The 20279-nt window shown below is 40.8% G+C and overlaps 1 protein-coding gene across 4 annotated transcripts; it reads right to left on the reverse strand.

Annotated features, from left to right (window-relative positions):
• Positions 1-16986, reverse strand: atxn7l2a (ataxin 7-like 2a). 4 transcript variants are annotated; one of them, XM_058632513.1, is made up of 12 exons: positions 16835-16900; positions 15187-15288; positions 15021-15089; positions 12987-13326; positions 11462-11721; positions 9206-9238; positions 8785-8867; positions 5665-5876; positions 3607-3784; positions 3309-3430; positions 1309-2236; positions 1-342 (listed from the first exon to the last, which is right to left on the reverse strand). In XM_058632513.1, the coding sequence occupies exons 3-12, from the start codon at positions 15037-15039 to the stop codon at positions 325-327; spliced, it is 2193 nt and encodes a 730-aa protein (XP_058488496.1). In that variant the 5' UTR covers positions 15040-15089; positions 15187-15288; positions 16835-16900; the 3' UTR covers positions 1-324. The 4 variants fall into 4 exon arrangements, with proteins under 4 accessions (XP_058488496.1, XP_058488493.1, XP_058488495.1 ...); XM_058632510.1 differs by lacking the exon at positions 15187-15288 and having other exon boundaries at positions 16835-16986; XM_058632512.1 differs by lacking the exons at positions 9206-9238; positions 15187-15288 and having other exon boundaries at positions 16835-16986.
• Between the last annotated feature and the right edge of the window lie 3293 nt (positions 16987-20279).

Here is a 20279-nt window from a genome sequence, read left to right on the forward strand (position 1 = left end):
TGTAAAGGACATTTTTTAATCCATTTTTATAAACCAACATATTTAATTTAGCAGCATAACCGGATGGTCTTGAGGTATTTTCTAAATCCATACTCTGAATTTCATTCCACCCTCCCCCAGTTCTCCCACAGACATTCATCCACACACACACACACCATAAACATCCATACTCTTCACACACAAACAACCTGACACACACACACACACACACACACACTTCCAACATGTGCTCAATAGACAAAAGACACACACACACTTTTGAGTCCTGTTGCCTTGGAGGCCGCAGAGCTGGCTCCGTCATAGTGGCTTGTAAGGCAGGCACACTTAATGGTGCAATTTTGGCTGTGGAGAAAAAGAAAAATTTGAAATCAGTTATTTTTGTCAACTTATTTGTATACTCATTAAAAAAAATTAATATACACTGTGAGGAAAGTCAGAGTCAGAAATAATATCCGAGTCAAGTTTTTGGAATTTGGGAGTAATGCTCCTTTAAATATGTCTAACTTTTTTATTTTGTGCTGCTAAACTGTCAACTCCACTCTTTATTAATTAAGAAAACATTACTGTGGTCTCTAATTTATCATGAGTCACAGATTGTTGCCATAGAAACAGTTTGTAGCAGTGAAAAAAACCTCAAGATACAATGACAGACCTTTTAGATCTAAAGTTACTCAAGTTTTAATAGTTTTTTCCACTAAAGACTGGTTTAGCTAAACTAATGTTAATCGGTTAGACACCACACGCTGTAAATAGCTCACAGTAACAACCACATTTTGCACCTTTTTCTGAGCAGTGACTAGTTGGGACACTTCCTCCACATTATTTTATTTTCATTACACTTTAACTTTGCAACCTCCCTTAAGCATAAACACCTCTAAGCATTATTTCAAGACAAACAAAAAATAAATTTAGTTTCTATTGAAGTTTTTAATGCACAAATCCAAAATGAGCATTAAAACAGATTGATGAAAACCCACCTAATGACACAGTTGTTATTGTTTCATGTATGCATTCCCAGAATGCTATGTGGTGTCTGAAGGACCCCACTTTGCATGACCTGCTCTACTCAAGGAGGATTTTGAGAGAGACCTGTAATCTGATCAAATCTGATCAAATCTGAATATCCAGAATACCCAGAACCCTAACACATTCAGCTCTACTACTGATCACAAATATTGAAGACGAGTGTTGGAAAAGGAACAAGGACACTTGTGTGTCGCAGTTTGTAAAAAAAATTTCCTTCCATGCTACTTTTCCCATCACCCTGAGAGCTGCTTATTTCCTTGTGTTTTGTCTCATTAAACTCACCTTCTGTGTGCCGAGTTTCTTCTCCACACCTCCAGCCAGACCCCCTCCTTTACTGTCCTTCCAGGGATAGAAGTTGGACCGTGGAGAAGAGGTTGTGGCAGAGCTGGAAGAGGAGGAGGGCAGGCGGTGTGCTGAGGGTTTGGAGGATGGCGAATGCTCCTCCATGGTTCCCCCCTTGCGCTTTTTCACCAGCCCCTGATGCTCAAAGCCCCTCCCACTGCCCTGTCCATGCAGTCCTGAGTCCCCCGATACAGCCCGGCTGTGGGAGTTGTTGGTGTCTGTAGGTGATGGATGGCCCAGAGAAGGGTGTGTCCGTTTGTAGGTCCAGACCGCCTTAGCGGCAGGTGAGTGGGACTCTGATGGCGAGGGCTGTGGACGGGGTTTGCTGCTGGGGGAAAGCGTGCCATTGGTCTGTCCGTGTGGAAGGGTTGAGGGAATGGGGGCTTTAGAGGAGGAAGAGGTGGCAGAGGGTGGACGGCCCCGGTCTTGGAGAATGATGCAGTTCCTGTCGGGGCCCGAGTGCTCCCCTTCCTGTGCCGGGGCCTTCCGTTTGCGGAGGGCAGCGGCAGTAGCAACATCTTCGCGCAGCTTCCCCGCCTGTTTGTTGGAACGTCCCACTGGGCTCTTGGACTGCGCAGCACCCACCTGACATGCGACTGCAGGCTTACCTGGAGACACCAGGTGACCACCACCGATGCTGCTGCCACTGCCCCCAGAGTTCTCCGACTGCGTTCTCCCCGGAGCAGAACAGGGGGAGGAGGAGGAGGAGCAAGAGGATGCCGTTTTGAGAGAAGAGCTGATATGACTTCCTGTTCGGACCTTAGAATGTGATGAGGAGGACATGTTGGCTATGGAGGAAGGGGACGAAGAAGTGATGGTCTTGGCTGAGGAAGGTGGAGTTCGAAGGTCTGTGGCTTGAGGTATTTTCCTGTATTCGGAGACAATGGATTCAGAAATCAATATATTAGATACCTTGAAGTTTTAAGAAATGACATGAATTTAACTGATTAATCCATTGATTATTTTCTTGCTTAATCAATTAATTGGTTCGGTCCAGAAAATGTTAAAAAAAAAATTTAGATCTGTTTCCCAAACCGGAAAATGATATTCTCAAATGTCAGGATAAATGATTTTGATATTTTTTACGGAGCAAAGAAACCAGACAATGTTCAGGTTCAAGAAGCTGAAAAACCAGCAAGTTTGTTTTAATTATTTAAAAACCAACAAAAAAAACCCCAAGATGAAATGATTATCTAAATAGTTGATGAATGATTTAGTAATCGATTACTTTTAAAATTTGGGACAGTGTTCAATATCATTAATTTTGTCAATCGGACAATCTAAAACGATTGATTTAAGGAGTGGCTAAAGTAAAAAAAAATGTATATACTATAATTTCATTATAGTAACCACCATAAATTATTACAGAAGGCTTCGAAGTTGCTTCTTATTTTCTACTGACAAAGGGCAGGACAACCACTGGCAAAGGAAATGGGGTTTATCACCTTTTTTTGCAGCTTCAACTGTGTGAAAAGTTCAGAGTGTACCCAATAATGTCAACGTGAAAGAGGCTTATGTGACAGTACCTTATACAACAACAATTAAAAAAAAAAAAAAAAAAACCTGATCTATCCCTTTGACATTCTTAATCCTTTGCCACAAAACCTTTCCACCTTTACCATAAAAATACAGTTCAGGGTTCTGTTTGTTGTCTGTATTTTCCACTGTGATACCGACATCATCTTCTACTATGTTCAAATAGTATTTCGGTTTGTTGAAATAACTGAGCAGACTCAAGCTAAATATGTTTGTGTATAAACACGCAGTAAAACCGTATAAAGAACTAGGAAAAAATGGCAATTAAAAAAGTATACATTGAGTAGATTCTGCTCTTAAAATGTTAAAAAGACACATAGTTACTTTAGTCAACTCTCAAGGATTAGGATCACGAAAGAAGAACAAAGCCAAAGAAGGAACAAATGTAAACTCAGGCTTCTTACTTCCAAAGGTGGGCGCTGATGTGCTGTTCCAGCATGCTGCTGAGCGCTGACCTCAAGTGGTGCAGTCTCCTGTCAAATGTGTAGATGCCGTGACCAAATGCGTGGCTGCCGAATGAACACACCTAGAGAAACAAGCCACCGTGTTAATCTGGGGTGATATAGTGAATGTATGTTCTTATAAGACTTTAAAAGGTTGATTGTACATATACAATAGTGACAGCACAGATGCCGTAGTTGGGAGTTCGGACAGTGAACTCTGAGCCCCTATGCCACTAAAACCCACACACAAACTGCCTACCGCCATTGGTCTAGGATGTGTGGCAGACGATGAGAAATCCGAGGGCTCCTCAGGTCCTTCTGCTTCACTTTCATCACTGGAGATACGTCCATGAACGAGAGGCGATGGTGATCGGAGACTTCCCTCATCCTGCCGCTGCTTCTCCTCCTCTGCGACACACTCGGACACACCAGCAGACCTGCAAAACAAAATTTCAACTGTTGATTTCACATTTATAATAATACTGTTCACATCATTTTTATGCATTTCTCCTAGAATTCTTTTAAGCATTCTTTTAATGTCTGTTCAGATTACCAGGCTGGAGTATCTCATATCAGGTTGTTTTTGTTAAAATGAGGGACTCAGATCTGATCTTTTGACAGTGAATTCCAATGCAGGAGTGCTGTCCTCCGGAGCTAAAGCTCATTCACAAATTCACTTTTATTAGCTTCTGTTTCTGAATGTCCCCTGTGGAGGATCAATAAAGGCACATCTTATCTTACATATCTCTTACTTCAATACTGAGGGATCACACAAATATGTTTTCTGTTGTCGCTGATGACGCATACAAAAAGATATTTGTGTGCATGCATGCATGCAATTTGAGAGGTCCGTTCAGAATGTGACCCATCAAATCTAATCTGGAATTGAGCAATGCGACTGACAATCGGAACAAAGCAGAGGTGGTCTTGGTGAGGATCAAAATGTCTATGAAAAAAAAAAGGTAAAAAGAAAGTATGGTTTTATTCGTTTGTGGTGTGAAAAGAACCTTGGATCAGACATTCAGGTGTCGTCATTGTGCTATTACAAGAAGATCTTGACTTTAAACCAACATTAAAATGACAAAGCTTCAAACTAGGTTATGTTAGCCCACCTTTTGGTGAACTGATGTCTCTATTGCAAGTGGAATTTAGATCTGACTTTGTGGCAGGTGTAGACTAGTTACCCTGTGCACCAGCCAAGCCAAGAGCACAGGACAACACATGCACACTGAACGTTCTGACATAGTGCAGGTGTTAAGCAAAGCTCTGTTTGCCTGCTGAAGAAAAAAATCAATGCATAACCATTAGGTAGGAATGACATCAAATCAACATCACTATTATGTTACAAAATGACATCATGCCACATAAAAAGACATCAATGACCAAATGCTAACCCTTGAAACTGCTGGGAGCATGAAAGCTACCTGCAACCTCTTAAAATGATCCTTTATCATCATATGGTATAAATTATACCATGAAATGGCATGACTACTATTAAATCATCATAAACATCATGATCGCCCCCTCGGGTAATTTTCATGATTAAATTAATGCTAATGACATTTCATTCTGTCTGTCATGATGATTTGTAAATCCTCCGCATTGCAATGAACAAAGAAAGAAAAGTGAGAAGTGAGAACTAAGAAAAAAAAAACAAAGCTCAGATTAATATGTGTGTGTGAGAGAGATGAGGAAAGAACTGACTCTGCAAACAGCTATTTTTGGTTGTTATGTAATATTCTTTGTCAACCTGTGGTTTAACAGTGAAATGAAGGAGTCTGGATGCTCACTGCAGTTTGATGTCCACAGTCATTTTCTGCTTGGGCAGTAAAGGTGAGACTTGTGGAAAATATAAGTTAGTAATAATTTAACTTTATAGGTCAGTGCTTCTCAAATGTTTTATACCAAGTAACACCATTATCACCAACGTTGAAATACAGCGGTATAAATAGGCCGAGCAAATCTACGTCAGCTACGGCCTTTTCACAGGAGGCAGATTTATTCCCAATAAGATAATGTGCTCTCAACATCCTCATCTTCCTCACATATACTTAAGACACTGGCAAGATGGAACGAGAGATAACGTGACTCTAATTATTATTATTATTTAATTTATTATCGTCATTTTTAATGTTATTTACTTTTATATGCACTCCTGTCAAAATTCACATACCCTGGTATTTCTGATTTTCCAGCAGAGGAAGCTTGTGTAACACCAGTGGTACACGTACCACAGTTTGAGAACCATGGCTCTGGGAATTTCCTAGCTTCCACCATACCATAAACACATGACAATACTTCAGTAAAGCTCACCAACCTGAAAGCAGGGAGGCTGGCCAGAGGTCTTCTGCAGTGTGGAGCCCCAGCCTGTTCCCTGGGGGCCTCTGGGCTTGGGGATCGTCCACTGGTGGGGCCTCCTTCCAACGACAGCGTCCCTTTCTCTCTAACCTTGGTCTTGAGTTCTGCCACCAGCAGGTCAAAATTCTTGCTGCGGCCCACCACCTTCCTCCGCTGGTGGATGGAGTGAATCTGAGGACAAGAACACAGGATACAAGTAGTTAAGCTGGATTCATCTGTCTAAGTTTTAAACATAAACAAATGTCTAATACATACAAAATACCGTCAAATTAGTTCATGCCAAGTGAGCTTCCTAGAAATTTGTTTTATTCTACCTAGAATTCACATAACCTGGCAAGCACAATTGAAAGCTTGTACAAGTAGTTAAGAAATTATGTGTGTCTGTATGTATCTGCCAAAGGGGATGCTCTGCAGAAAAAGTGCAGGAACCACTGTGTTGATGGGAGTTGTACTGTAGGTAACTATAATATAAAAGACCGTTTCAGAGGATCCCCCAAGTAAACAACAATGTCTCATTTCTCAACTGCAGCAATCAAATAGAAAGATGAAATAATTAAATCCAAAAAGGCATAGCTTTTTATAACCTCGTCCTTCATAAACTACACTTTACATTTACTTTGAACCACTTATCTCTCGCAATAGGCTGTGGTTACTCCCACAGAATGTAAAAATGGCACTTGCCTATCAAAGTCATTAGAACAGTTCATATCATGGAAGTACACCAAAAGAAAACAAGTTCTGATTTGCCTGTTTTCCCTACAATACACAAGATAATCTATTCGATTTCACTCTGAGTAAAATGTTTCAAATGTTTTCGATGGCAAGCATTTAATCAAAAAAACTAATCTGCATTGTTTTTGTCTTAAGGCTTTTTTTTTTTATTATTAATTAGAAGCATATTTAATATATGCATCAGGTCAACCTGTTGCTGTTATCATGACTGGGTTTTACTCCGATGGATGTCATTGGGAAAATGTATGTTCCCATATGTAAAATGAGTGTCTCATATAAAATGACACCCTGTTCACATACAGCAGTTACAGTATAAGACACAGCCTGTTTTCCTGCAAGTCTTTCCTGTCAGTCCTGTCACTTCCTGTTAATAAGGTCATCCTGTTGCTAACCAGCTTGATGTGGTCTCACACATACTTCCTCTTTCACAGACGGTACACCATCCACCATATAAGGACACTTCCTATGCCATTTTCACTGTGCTCACTATTACTCAATGGTCATCAGTAACTAGATGCTACGACTGCAGTGTAAATCTACTCTGGAGTCACTCACACCATGATCTGTCTTTCTACTACATGTTCAAAAATGATTAGATTTTGTTTAATGCTTGTTCGTTTAATCATACCACGTGGTTTTACACGTTACTGAAAAAAAGGATCTGTAGAACAATTGACACCCTTCTTTATGTGGTTCAACAATTTGATCTTGTGATCTCTTTGATCCAATGACATGTGACTGCCTGTAAAAATCAGCTGAAATGTTACACATCTACACAGAATTCAAGCACATTTGGTAAAATAAGAATTGGTCATTTAGATTTCGAAGATGACTTAACTTCTACTTAAGCATACTATTTACCTAGTGCACTACCTACAGCATGAAAACAAAGAAGACGTTCCAACTCATCAGCACAGACATCAACACTTTTGCCTAAGTGCAAATGTGGAAATATTTGGCTTGTAATATCAAAATATTCAAAAAGCTCAATACTTGTTGAAATGATATCCGTATGTTTATGAGAGAAAACATAAGGAATGTATGACACAATGTGTAAGACAATAATGTGAAGTGCTGTTAAGAACTACAGGTGAGTCTGCAAGATTGCTTTGGACAGCTCTCTCCACTACCGTCATCAAAACACCAAAATACCAAGACTGAGGGTAGAGCACCACTGTGACATACTGTTTTATTCCTGAACACTTGTACAGAAACTCATTATGAAAATATGAAACATGTAATAGTCCAACGATCTTTTCATCATTAAATTTCATTAATAACCAATGGAAAATATCAGTTATTATAACAGTGTATTCTGTCATAATAACCTTCTAAATCAAATTTGTCTTCAGAAACCATACTCCAGGACTAACAGTCACCAGTACTTCTTGTTTAAAGCAACACTATGCAACTTTTTATCCTTAAAATAACAGCTTTAGAATCCTGGCTAACTGACTTATAACAGGAACATGGAGCTTTGTTCATTCCCACACTGCACCTGGACTAATGTCCTTTCAGTATGCCAATTTGGTGGCTGGGTAGGGACACTCAGTACGTTTACATGAGCAGTTTAATTGAGCTAAGTATGTAGTCCGACTAAGACAGGAAATCGAACAACTTGCCGAGACTGAGTATACACGCAGAGGAGAAAATCGATTGGCTGTGTAGTTTGACTCCACTTCAGTAGGTGGCGCTGTATCTCTCTATAAGCCAGCGGGTATAGAATGAGTTTCCTGTTGACCTTTACGTCACAGAAAAACAAACAGTGAATGGTGAGATGGATCGCATTGTGTATGTTCCGTACCTGCTGTACACGTTCATTGTCATAGAAATTAGATCTTGTGGTTGCTCTGTTGCCCGAAGAAAGATGCCGCCTCCATATAATTTCCGGCAACAATACTGCAGTTTATACGTTGTTCCTTCTACTTCTAGGTCAAAGACTGGGAAATCTGACTCCGGTCTGACTAAGCGTATACATGCAGAGGTAATTGGACTATGAATCACATGATCCAGGTTTGTTAGTCTGACTGAGACTAGCTCGATTTTAATGTGTTTATATGACATTAAAAAGCATTTTTATTTTACTTAGTCCGACCAAAATCTGGCTGTGAGAAGTGTTTGTCTAAATAATAGTTAATGAGACTTTAACTGCCATAAATCAGGCCCAGCATGTTCATGAGTAATGCTGAGCTGAGGTCAGTTGAAAACACTTACAGGTCCAGCAAGTTACATAGTGCTTCTTTAACCATACTCAGAAATATAGCAAGCAAACAAAAAAAGCAAAAAAAAGCAGAGGAAACAAAGAAAAATAAAGAGTGTAGGTAAAGCTTTGTGTGTTAAAGCTTACATTGCATGTCAGAAGGCGAGTGCAGACTTTCTTCCTGTCAGGATCAAGGACGCCGCAGTGTTTGTCCAAGTCACACTCCCTCTCTACAGAAACAAACACACGATGTCAGCTTTAACAGTCAACACAATGAACAAGCAACTTTTATCAGTGATTTCAAAACACACTTTCTGCACTTCATTAAACTTAACACCAAGTGTGTTATATAGAATGATATGCTACATTTAATCAATACAGTGGTCTTACACAGGCCGTGTAACAGCTTTCACATAAGTGTTTCAGTATTTTTTTTTTTCAGTTTCACAAACTTAACTACAGTTATTGTTGAGTTATTATGAGTACTGAGCTCTGAAAGCTGTCAAATAGTTAACAAACAGTGCATTCGCTCATAAATACTGTGTGTCTGATACTGACAATGACATACCCCGCTGAAGCCGAGTAACTTCCCTTATGCAAACTGTGTGAATACAGTAAAAGGCTTGGTTTAGATAATTAACAATGCAAAGTAAAAATGACAACAAAAAACAAAACAGTGGCACAGTACAGATTCAGGTCTCCAATAAAACACTAGCTCTAATGTTGTGCCAATTAAATACATGCACATGCCAAGTCCTGCTCAGTAGCACCTGATGAATGCAGAAATGGTGGAAAATGAGATTGGGGACTTTTTCCCTCATTACAGATTGTGAAAATGCAAGTCCACTGTCAAAATGTTAGTTCTTAGTTTGTTTATTTTTGTATTTGCTGTTTTACTTACATTTTATCCAGGGTATCAAACTAAAAATCTCATGTGTAGTCTGACAGTGTAGTTGAGTTTTGCCTGCCTGCTGTGCAAGCACAAACTAAAAACAACTATAGGTCTTACTATATAGTCAGTTCTGCTTGCCTTTCAAAGATGGGGAAAAAAGGCTATAGGTTTTGTACGGTTGGTTCTTTTTTTGATTATCGATAGCTGTTCTCTCAGTGCTGCTGATGAAGTAGAATCTTTTGTGGTTGATGTTAATACACAAATAATACAGTAAGCAAGTCACCACAGGCTGCAGTCATTAAACACTGATGCTCACTATGAATATCTCACTGAAAAACAAAACTACATAACCAGTAACATAAATGATATTTCTGGGTGACACGTAGAGGGAAGGAAGAAAAAAAGACACAAGTTATTATTAAGGCTTTTCAAAACTTCCCGTAGAGTTGTGTACATGTTCATGGTCCACGCATGCAGACCTGATGCCTTAAAACAATTTCCTAATTAAGGCCCAGTCAATGTGTGTATGGACCTCATAGTCACACATTTTGGGGCTGCATGCAGAAGAGTGCATAGTGTCAACGTCAACAAGGATAGATGATGAAATTTACACCCTTGTATGCCCACATTTTTTGTACTGTAAATTAAGTCGAATTATCTCAGTCAATGGTTCTCAAACTTTTTATACCAAGTACCACCTGAAGAAATATTGAGCTCTCAAAGGAACACCATTATCGCCAACGTTAAAATACAGTGGTGTAAATAGGCCAAGAAAAGTCACCTACAGACTATTCACAGGAGGCAGATTTATTCCCAATGAGGTAATTTGCTCTCTCATCATCCTCCTCTTCCTCACATACAGAATACTCCAAACACTGTATAGTGAAATTAGATGAAGATGGAGCGGGAGGTAAGGTGACTCTAATTATTATTTAACATATTTAAATATTTTGTTGCTTGTTTCATTTTCTACGCACTCCGGTCAAAATTCCTCGGCCCCACTCCGATCACATGCCCTGGTTTTTGTATATACAGTAGAACCAGAGGAAGCTTGTGTACCACAATTTGAACTTGGAAAGAAAACATATTGGAATGGAACGTGGATCGGGTTTACATGCATGAGATGCCAGACCCTCATTTTAGTTTGAATGCAACCATGGATGTATATGTATCAGTGGAACAAGTACACAACTCTCCGTGAAAAGTATGGAAGGACTTTCGGGGGGCTTTAGATTGAGTTGACAAAATCAGCAGCAACCAAATGCTGACACTGTAAACTAGTGCATGACACAACAGATTAGCATCATCCTCTTTGTTGACAGCCCTGGTGGTAGTCAAAAACAGAAATATGGAAATATTCTGATGATTAATAGCTGCATGCCTGCTAATATGAGAAACAACTGAGCTCAATTGGTTGAGTCGAGCTGTTGAAGGCCCAGTTTGCTGGTCGGTACTCAAACTCTCAGATGTGCTCAAGGTAAACAAAGGCTTATCATGTGCTATAGGGATCATGGCCACCTGACTCATTGTGATGCTGTTTAGACTTCTGTTGGCTCTGTATGAAGTGTTAACAGCTCAGTAAAGACATACATCTGCAGACTTCCAAATGCACTTAAGAATTCTAGTCATAACACAACTTCAAAGTCATGAATCATCTGGGAATAATACTCTGCCTCTGGAAAATCAGATTTAAAACTCTCTGCTCAAAGGCATAAAATGAATTTCAACTGCTGGACATTTGATCCTGTATTGTTATGATATAATGCAGTTGTAAATGATTAAAGATTCATCTCTAAGATTTCTAGACCAGGTCAAAGAAATTAGACCTTGACTATAAGGCCAGTAAGCATAATCAGTCAAAAAAACATATCATATCTGTCCACCCTTCGACCTCTTACTCCATATTACACCAACCTCTCAATCTGTACTCACTGGAGGCCACTTTGTTGTAGGGTCTGGGGATCCGATGGCCAGGCATCACAGAGGCCAGAGATACGTCCTTCCTCTGGCTCTGGCTGGGGGGCCTGTCAGTGGGTGAAGCCCTACCAGGTGGAGTGCTCCCGTGTGGCCAGGGAGGGTCTCTGAGTGATGGCTGTGGAGAGCTCATCTGTGGCTCTAACGGTGGTGGCTGCTTGAATACTGATGTTTCTGTGTGGCTGCTGTAGGACGATGACTTATCCAGTGGGGAATGTCTGCAACATGACAAATAAAGTTAACTTTTTATCAAGTGATCAACAAAACAATGTCTTCTGTTTCCTGTGTTTTGTGCACACTACTTGTTGAGGAAGTAACAGCTACGGTGTTCAAGCACCAACTGCCCATTAAGAGTCTTTGTTCAACTGTCATCTGATTGGATAAAGGTCAGACTATCACCGTGCTTTTCATTCTTTCACTTCTTACAATAGAAATACAACTTAACAAATGTAATGGGAAACAGGCCTGGTCATTTCAAAATGTCTTAGAACAGCCAAAGAGCGCAAATAAAGCAATTGCTTTCGTTTTTCATAAGGAGGCGAATAAGCAAAGCAGATGTTTGAATTGTGAGCCCACCTCTTGCTTGAAGTGCTTGGTTTTCTGTACCATTATGACACATATGTATTACTGTCAGCACTATAACCAGCACCACATGCCTTGAGGTAAATATATTTTTACCTCCTTAATGTGCAACTAAAATCCACTGGAAAGACGAATTGTAGCGCACACTAAAGGAGCGAGCATCAGGCTGTTGCCATGTTTCTTGAGACAAATCTCTGCGTTAAGTCCTTAATTCTACACAAGATTGTTAGGCTGGCTGGCTATTGATAAATGTTTTGATATTGTGACTCTGAAATACAAAAAAATAAAAAAAATCACAGCATATTCTGTAATGGCCCTTAATTGCAGAGAAAACTATTAAAAGGCAACAAGAAGTCACAGTGATTCACAGTGATTGGGTGTTTGAATTTGTCCAGTGCAGCTGTCCGACAACCTCATGGTTTATAGTATTTTAAATACAGCTATGACATGTTCATTAGTGGGTTTACCAGAAGGCATTTTTGTTGGCTCTGCACAGGGTACGGTTAGCTGTAGAGCTGCAACTAACGATTATTTTCATAATCGAATAATCTGTCGATTTTTTTCTCGATTAATCGTTTGGTCCATAAAATATTAAAAAACCTTAAAAAATGTTGATTGTGTTTGTCAAACCTGGAAATTATTGTTCTAAAATGTCTTGTTTTGTCCACAAACCAAAATGATTCACTTTTAATGATTTCTTTGTTATCCAGAGCAAAGAAATAAAGAAAATACTCACATCGGAAATCTTGTTTTAATCACCCAGCCTTGAACCGATTAATCGATTATCAAAATAGTTGTCAATTAATTTAGTAATCGATTAATAATTGATTAATTGTTTCAGCTCTAGTTAGCTGTTAGCCTTCATTTTCCAGTGTATGTAAAGTGCACACTTTGTACTTACCGTACTCCGTCTTTGGAGTTCTTGGAGTGTCTGTACTGGGGTGGGGTAGAAGGCGAGGGTGGGGCTGCTCGTAGCTGCCCAACGCCCTGCCCTCGACCATCCCAGGCTGAAGCAGAAGAAGTACTGGTCCCATGAGAAGGAGAGTGGCCATGGTGCGGCCTCTGCTGGGGCTGGGGTGCAGGGGTGGGAGAGCGCAGTCTGGCATACAGCTTCGCCACAGGGCCGTGCCGTCGTTCGCAGTGCTTTTCAAACGCCTGTGGCTTCACCACTTGGCCACAATGACTGCACACCACCAGGTAGAAATCATCATGGCCAGGATAAAGGCCAAAGATGGACATGTCTGGGGGAGAGTGGAGAATGGATTGGGTGAGAAAATGTAGATACAGCAACACTGCAGCTTAGGAAACATGCAACGTAACTTTGTGGGGCAGCTGGGTACAGAGCTGCAAAAATGAAATATTTTCTCAACATGAGAGTTGGACAAAACTGTATTTAATGGGTAAATATCAGTTGGTAACCTCCAATGTCATTATGACTTATCTTGTTCCGTAATGACATATTCACTTGTTTAAAAATATACAAAGTGAATCATTTGAGCCTTTAAAGTAAAATTTCCTCCCACAGGTAAAAGACCTGCAGTGACTCAAATTTGTGCTGTGAAAGGTTGTCTCTCTATATACAATTTATATATCTATATATTACAATGTAAATAGGCCTGCAATAGTCTGGCAGATTACCCTAGATGTACCCAACTTCTTGTAGATAGATTTAACAAGGTAGGCATACCTTAACACAAATACTACCAAGGTACTTTTCGATTTATCAAGTCACACTTAAACAATTACACACTCAGTGGGAGTATCTATCAGACATCTGCAGCTACAGACACCCAGGCTAGCTGCCAAAAGCTGCCAATGCACAACACTAGCAAGCTTTCACACTCGCCCTGGTCAGTGTGAACCAGTAGCTCTATTTACTCCCCGTCTCTAGGCAAGGTTGGAGACCAAAGCGAAGCTGAGACACAATTCACTGAAGCCGTTTTCAGACATTGAAAAATCCCGTTAATGTGCAAAGAATTGGGTCCGGACATTCTACGAAGTTTGCCATTCACATGACAATCACAATGGGACATTGTCTGGGTGAGATGCATTCACAATAGCAGGAGAATCTTCAGAGGAACAGGGCGAGGAGATCTTCTTCTAATAATAATTTCCAGCAGGATGTAAAATGAGAGGTGCAATGCTGCCCCCAACCTGACTTGAACATGCAGGAAAAAGGATACTTGCTAATTCAGACACAGATTACCTGAAGTTTACCCTGCTGCACTACTACACTAGTGAGCTAGCAGGATAATCTACAGTGCAACTTCTGCAGACATACGTGTTCACAAATGCACACAATGTGAATGTGCATGCAATTGAAAACAAGAAATGGATTCTCTCCTATTCAGTTGTTTGTTGAGTTTCACAGAGTATTACTGATGAGAAAAACACGGGTGATAAGAAAGAACTATGAGGAACCGTGCCAAAACAACCAGCTCCAACCGGTCCATTTTTTGGCACCCTTGCCTTGGGGTACCAGAGTAAATAATTTCTAATTCTTATATCATACAAAGCTTGTTGAGAGAAACAGCCACAAACTGAGCAGGGGAAAAGAGCAGCTGGATGTCCCCCATCTGTCATGTTGTCTGTTGCATTCAATGTCCCTACCTACCAAGTAAAGGTAGGTAGGGACATCGGTTGAAACAGTTGAAGAGACAAGCCTGGCCCAGGGCTTTACTATTCCAAAGACACCACCCTGACAGTTGGCCATCAGACAGTCGATGACTGTCATTAGTCCTCGTTTGGGGCAGTGTGTACAAAAAAATGTACACAAATTCACAGACAATTTAGCTTGTCAATTTAGCTGCCATTCTTTGCTGATAAGCTGACAGTTGGGGCAGTGTTTCTCTGGCTTTAATCTGATGCATTGAAAGAATGTCACAAACAACAGCAGGGCTGAATACATATTGTAAATGATGTTGTGCACACTTACCTTCCTTACTGAGAGACATGGCCTCTGCAGCCTTTTTGCCATTCTTGCTGCAGTCATCCACATCAGGCCCTGAAACAACAGATTACAAACACACATGAGCCACTTGGAAGGTCAGAAGTTCGCCAAAAGTTGTACGGCAGGTTCATGATGACAGGTGGAACCTTACTTAAACTGTGCACAGAATTTCACCCACGACTCACAGCTGGGCAGAGTCTGCACCAGTCAGCACTAGTAGGGAACAGACGGCATGGCTGGTTGGCACAGAAATCTGGTAGTGAGTGAGGGGTAAAGATTCAAATCGGCAAGTGTGTAAGGGTAACAGACCCGACCTGGCCTCAGTTGCAGTCAATAAAACATGAGATGAGCTGACTCTGGACGCAATCGGGTAGTGTGTACTGATTACTGACCCAACTGCAAACACATGTTGCCAACAACCAATGACAAAAACTAGGTGGGACACAGGAAATAGTGTCAGAAGAAAATAACTCTCACTCTCGTAGACATGGTCACTCTCCTGAGAGTTTGACTCAGTTGGCTTCAGTTGGTTTGACAAATCGTGTAGTCTGGGATCCCTCATCAGGCAAGCTCCCCACTCTTTCACTCACTCATCTTCAACTGCTTTATCCTCCACATGAGGGTCGTGGGGGGGCGCTGATGCCAATTTAAGCTGACATAGGGCAAAAGGAGTACACCCTGGACAGGTCGCCAGTCCATCACAGGACCACATAGACACATTCACTCCTTTGGTCAATTAAGAGTGTCCAATCTGCCTAATCCCCAAAGCTTCATGTTTTTGGACTATGGGAAGAAACGGGAGAACCCAGAGAAAATCCATGCACACACAGGGAGAACATGCAATCCCTGTCAGCCCTTGTTCCAAACTGGGTCACAAACCCGGGTCTTCTTGTACTCTTGCAAAGGCAAGAATACAAGTGTGGCCTCCAGTCTGCTGAAACCAGTAAGTGTGTTGATTTATACCACCAACCATGTATGACATTGTTTGCTGAGTGTACGGTGAAGTGGAGGATGACTTTATGTGATAGTTGTGGACAGAGGAGCATTTGGAGAGATGCCAGACAATGAGTGAGCGCACTTATTTAAAGCTGGGAAGGGCAAGAGCACTACTCGGGCTCAAGTCCCACATATGAGATATTCCGTCTTACACCGACACGTTAACATCAGTTAAATGGATGCATCGGCTCTGTCCATCAAAGGAGTACATGTAAAGGGAGGCTAAAAGAACACAGAGTAACGTTTGCTAACATCAAAGGATGGGCCAGCACCATTTACATGGTGGCAACAGCACCAGACTCCTCCTCCGTCACCGGTGTCTCATCTCAATCCTCCTCCTGCTGCTACCACTAGCATGCTAAAGCTAAGTGCCTCGTCGTCAACCATAGATCAGTCTGGCTTTCTTGCTAGCTAGCAAGCTACTCTAGCTTTCCACGGCGAGAAGTTGCTCGCCCAACCAGCCACACTAGCCTCCGATGTGCTGCTGCTGCCGCCGCCGACTGCTTTCACCCCTAAATGAAACGTGTCTTTTAATCACTGGCAGCTTGATTTGTGACCACAACTATTAAACACACTCGGAAACGGTGAAATCCTTTGAACCATATCCCATTCTTTCTTAATGAGCGCTTTTATAGTGGGACCTGGAAGAGAGCAACATGTTACCCACCCAGCACTAGGACCCGGCAGGGTCTTTGTTTGGGTAACATGGTTAGCGCTGCGCTCCGTTTCCACGAAAATAAACCCCGCTGCTTTGCTTAAAGGGCTTCGTATCTGCCAGTGTTTGCGTTAGGGTGTTTACTTACCATCTGCCGCTGTCACACCGGCCCACTCGGCCCAGGCAGTCCAGCTTTGACCCACGAAATCATCGAGGCTAGGCACCCGCCGATCCAGAGCAGCCATTACTTTTACTGCGCGTTCACGCGACGCCATCATCACTGCGCGGCAAGCGACTTACGTCATATCTCGCGCTCTCGACAGGATAGGAACTTCCTGCGAGCGCGTTCTTGGGACACCCACACACACACCGATAATGAAAACAGAGAGTCTCACGCAATGTCATTTGTGTTGTTTTCTAACTGTCAAACACATTGATCATGTGACGCATTTCAGCAAACAGCCTTGATATTAAAATATTTGTCCCCATGTTTTAGTTGTCATACATCGTCATGATTACCATTTTGGTCTTAACTGGAAAGCACTATGTAAGCAGATCTAATTAACAACACAGGTTATTGAACATGTTTTCACATATTGTCATTTTGAGAGTGAAGAATTTTGTTTTTCTAGTCACCTCTAACTCATCCTGCCACATGTAGGCTGCTGCAATGGTTTGGTATCATTCGATGAGCTCTAGTAACAAAGCAAATTCAAAACACCTGAAATGTTGGATTTTTAATGTAAGGGCATTTTACCAGCTGTTGATCAGCTGGAGCACAACCAGGTAAGCTCCACCATAACTTAACAAAGTATTATGCCCTGGGCAGTGATAGGGTAGCATTTGTGTGGTAATTTTCTAATGAAATAGCCCAAAAAAGCAGCATAGATAATAGATTGATCGATATCTGTAGAAATGTTTACACATAACACAGCACTCATGTGGTATCTCTCAGATCAGTGCTGCCCACTGCTCCAATTCCTCAATTGTGAGGCTGAGTTTTATGAGGTTCTGCTTCATAAAGACCACAATTTGGTCTACATGAGGACTACTCTAGTCCTGACAAGGTCAGCATTCATGCCAGAAAATGCCATAATGAGGTAACAAAAATACAATAACACACCAAACCAGTATATCTTGTAACTGTGTCTTGGTCTGGATTTATGTTCCAGTTCATTTTGAATTCAATTCTATTTAGGAGTATACACCACATGACCACAATGTGAAATACATACGTGAGGTCTGACATTACGGTAGCCTATAATCTAATTTAAAATGAATTTACAAAAAGTAAAAATCACATTTTGTAGGAGATGTAACTGTGTCTGCTGTCCCAGGGACAAAAAAGTTACAGGAAGCTGTAGCACTACAGTGCGTACAATCACTGGGCACTTTTTTAGGTACACCTGTTCAAGTGTTGATTGACACGAATATCGAATCACATAGCAGCATCTCAATGCATTTAGGCATGTAGACAAGGTTTTTGGTGCCAGGTGGTCTGGTCTGTGTATTTCAGGTTTACAGAGAATGGTCTGCATAGAATGAGGAGACTGGATCAAAACCAAATGACAGAGAGGCAACAGTAACTCAAATAACCACTTGTTACAATCAAGGTACGCATCCTGCATCCTACATCCTCCTCAGAAGCCCTATAGCTTCAGAGCAAGTGAACCATTATTGTCCAAATATACCCATGTAAAATTAAGACATATGTGGACATGTAGAGTGACATTTTCCTTTGTGTGACTCAGGTCATTAGTGGCATTATGGAGGGGTGTGACATTAAATGTGGTTCAGCCTATATTTGTAAATCTCTACAGGCAAACACACCAATGTTCAGTGAAGCACAGAGAGACAGTGTGTTCATCAGTGGGGATCAGAAGTCCCAGGTCCTCACGCATGAACACACCTTGACCTTTCCTAATCCCTGTAAGTGGTTAATCCTCACACAGTGAGCCTGAACTGTGCTGAGACATAAACGCAGTTCTCCATGAAGACATGATATAACAGGAACAGTATGTACTTACCACATGTGTTGAGACCATAGACTGTACTGTATATGAAAAATTGATGTAGTCTTCTCCATTCTCGAGCCAAACCAGGAAATGAGAATAAATTGACTAGCCACTAGGAGGTGACTCAGCTGGTCGCAAAAATAACTATTGATATAATTGATTGGACGTCTATGGGGAAAAGAGTTTACTTCTCACAGAAAACTTTTTCTTGAGGAGGTAATGGTCTCAATCACTGGTTCCTAGTCTTTTTCAGTATCATGTGATGTTAATTCAGTAACTTATGTTCTCATTCAGAGGAAGGATGATGAAGCACAGCCAGTGTTGTAATGTAACAATAGACAAATACTTTCTTACTGTACTTCGGTACATTAGTAATTCCACTACAACAACTATCTTTGTTACACACGACTACCAAATAAAGTCAGAAGAAGAGTTGGTAATGGTCTGTATTTATATAGCACTTTTTCAGTCTTGATGAGTTGCTTTACACTATAGTTCTGCCATTCACACATCTTTCATACCCTTGCTCAAGGACAAATATAGACTAACAAAGCCAGGAATTGAACCCACAACCTTCCAGCTTTACTTCTGAAACTTAAGTACATTTTACTCTACATTTAGAGTAAATGTTGTACAGTTTAAGACTGTTACTTAAGTAATATTATTTTCTGGTAAGATACTTGTACTTTTACTGAAGTATCTCTTTTTGGTACTTTATACAAGCGTGCGATTGACAGCTGGAATCTCTGACACCTCTGGACGTTCAATGGCAAAACCTACTGTACAGGTTTTATTGATGACTGATGAAATCATCTTAAAATATATTATTTTTGCTTGGAAGTTTATTTAAAAAAAAAAAAAAAAAAAAAGAGAGTTGGCCCAAGGTATAAGTTAACAAAGCAGCTGTGTCTATATCTGTATCTGAGTCTGGTGTATTTAGCGACAGCACTGCCAAAAGCCAGTGATCGCAAGCAGCAAAAAATACCATGCCACTGAGGAAGTACTGAATGATTCTGTGAACAAATCTTTTTAATTAATTAATTCTAATGATGCAGTACACTTTACAAGTCACTAGTAACTAGTTTTTGTGTGTCATGTGTAAAACAAAGTCACAGCCGTTTCATGACCCCGCCCATGTTGAGGAGGTAATGGAAAACCAACCAAACCCTGTAGAGTGACACTGGATTGCTTTGATTAACGGCAAATATAATTAATGCAATTTTAAATGTTACATTGGGACCAATAATAACCAAGAACCGGCTACTGTGAGATGCCCCCCCAAGTCAAATTCAGCTTAGGGCACCATAAAGGCTTGGGTCAGCCCTGGCTAAACCACTAAACTCTTTGTGCATATCTCTAAAACACTTCACTGTAAATGTTATTCAAAGAGTTATTGCTTGTTTTGTCTTTGGCTAATCATGAAAAGTCATGCTGTTTTTCACACTGCAGTCAGTTTTCAGGGTCACTGAGCTGGAACACACTGTGCAAACATATTTGTACATCTTAATTTTATTTAAATAGTGAATAAAAGTGTGATAACATTATCTAATATCATCAAAACAAATACTGATATGGCAA

The sequence above is a fragment of the Solea solea genome, chromosome 6, assembly GCF_958295425.1.
Source record: "Solea solea chromosome 6, fSolSol10.1, whole genome shotgun sequence".
Taxonomy (NCBI): Eukaryota; Metazoa; Chordata; class Actinopteri; order Pleuronectiformes; family Soleidae; genus Solea; species Solea solea.

Excerpts from the sequence above, each read along its gene's own strand:
- atxn7l2a (XM_058632510.1), bottom strand. The coding sequence starts at position 16,964 with ATGATGGCGTCGCGTGAACGCGCAGTAAAAGTAATGGCTGCTCTGGAT. Across the intron at positions 9,239-11,461 it reads CTACAACAAAGTGGCCTCCA|TTTGCATAAGGGAAGTTACT; the intron begins GTGAGTACAGAT and ends GTATTCACACAG. Across the intron at positions 5,877-8,784 it reads CTCGCCTTCTGACATGCAAT|ATTCACTCCATCCACCAGCG; the intron begins GTAAGCTTTAAC and ends TCTTGTCCTCAG.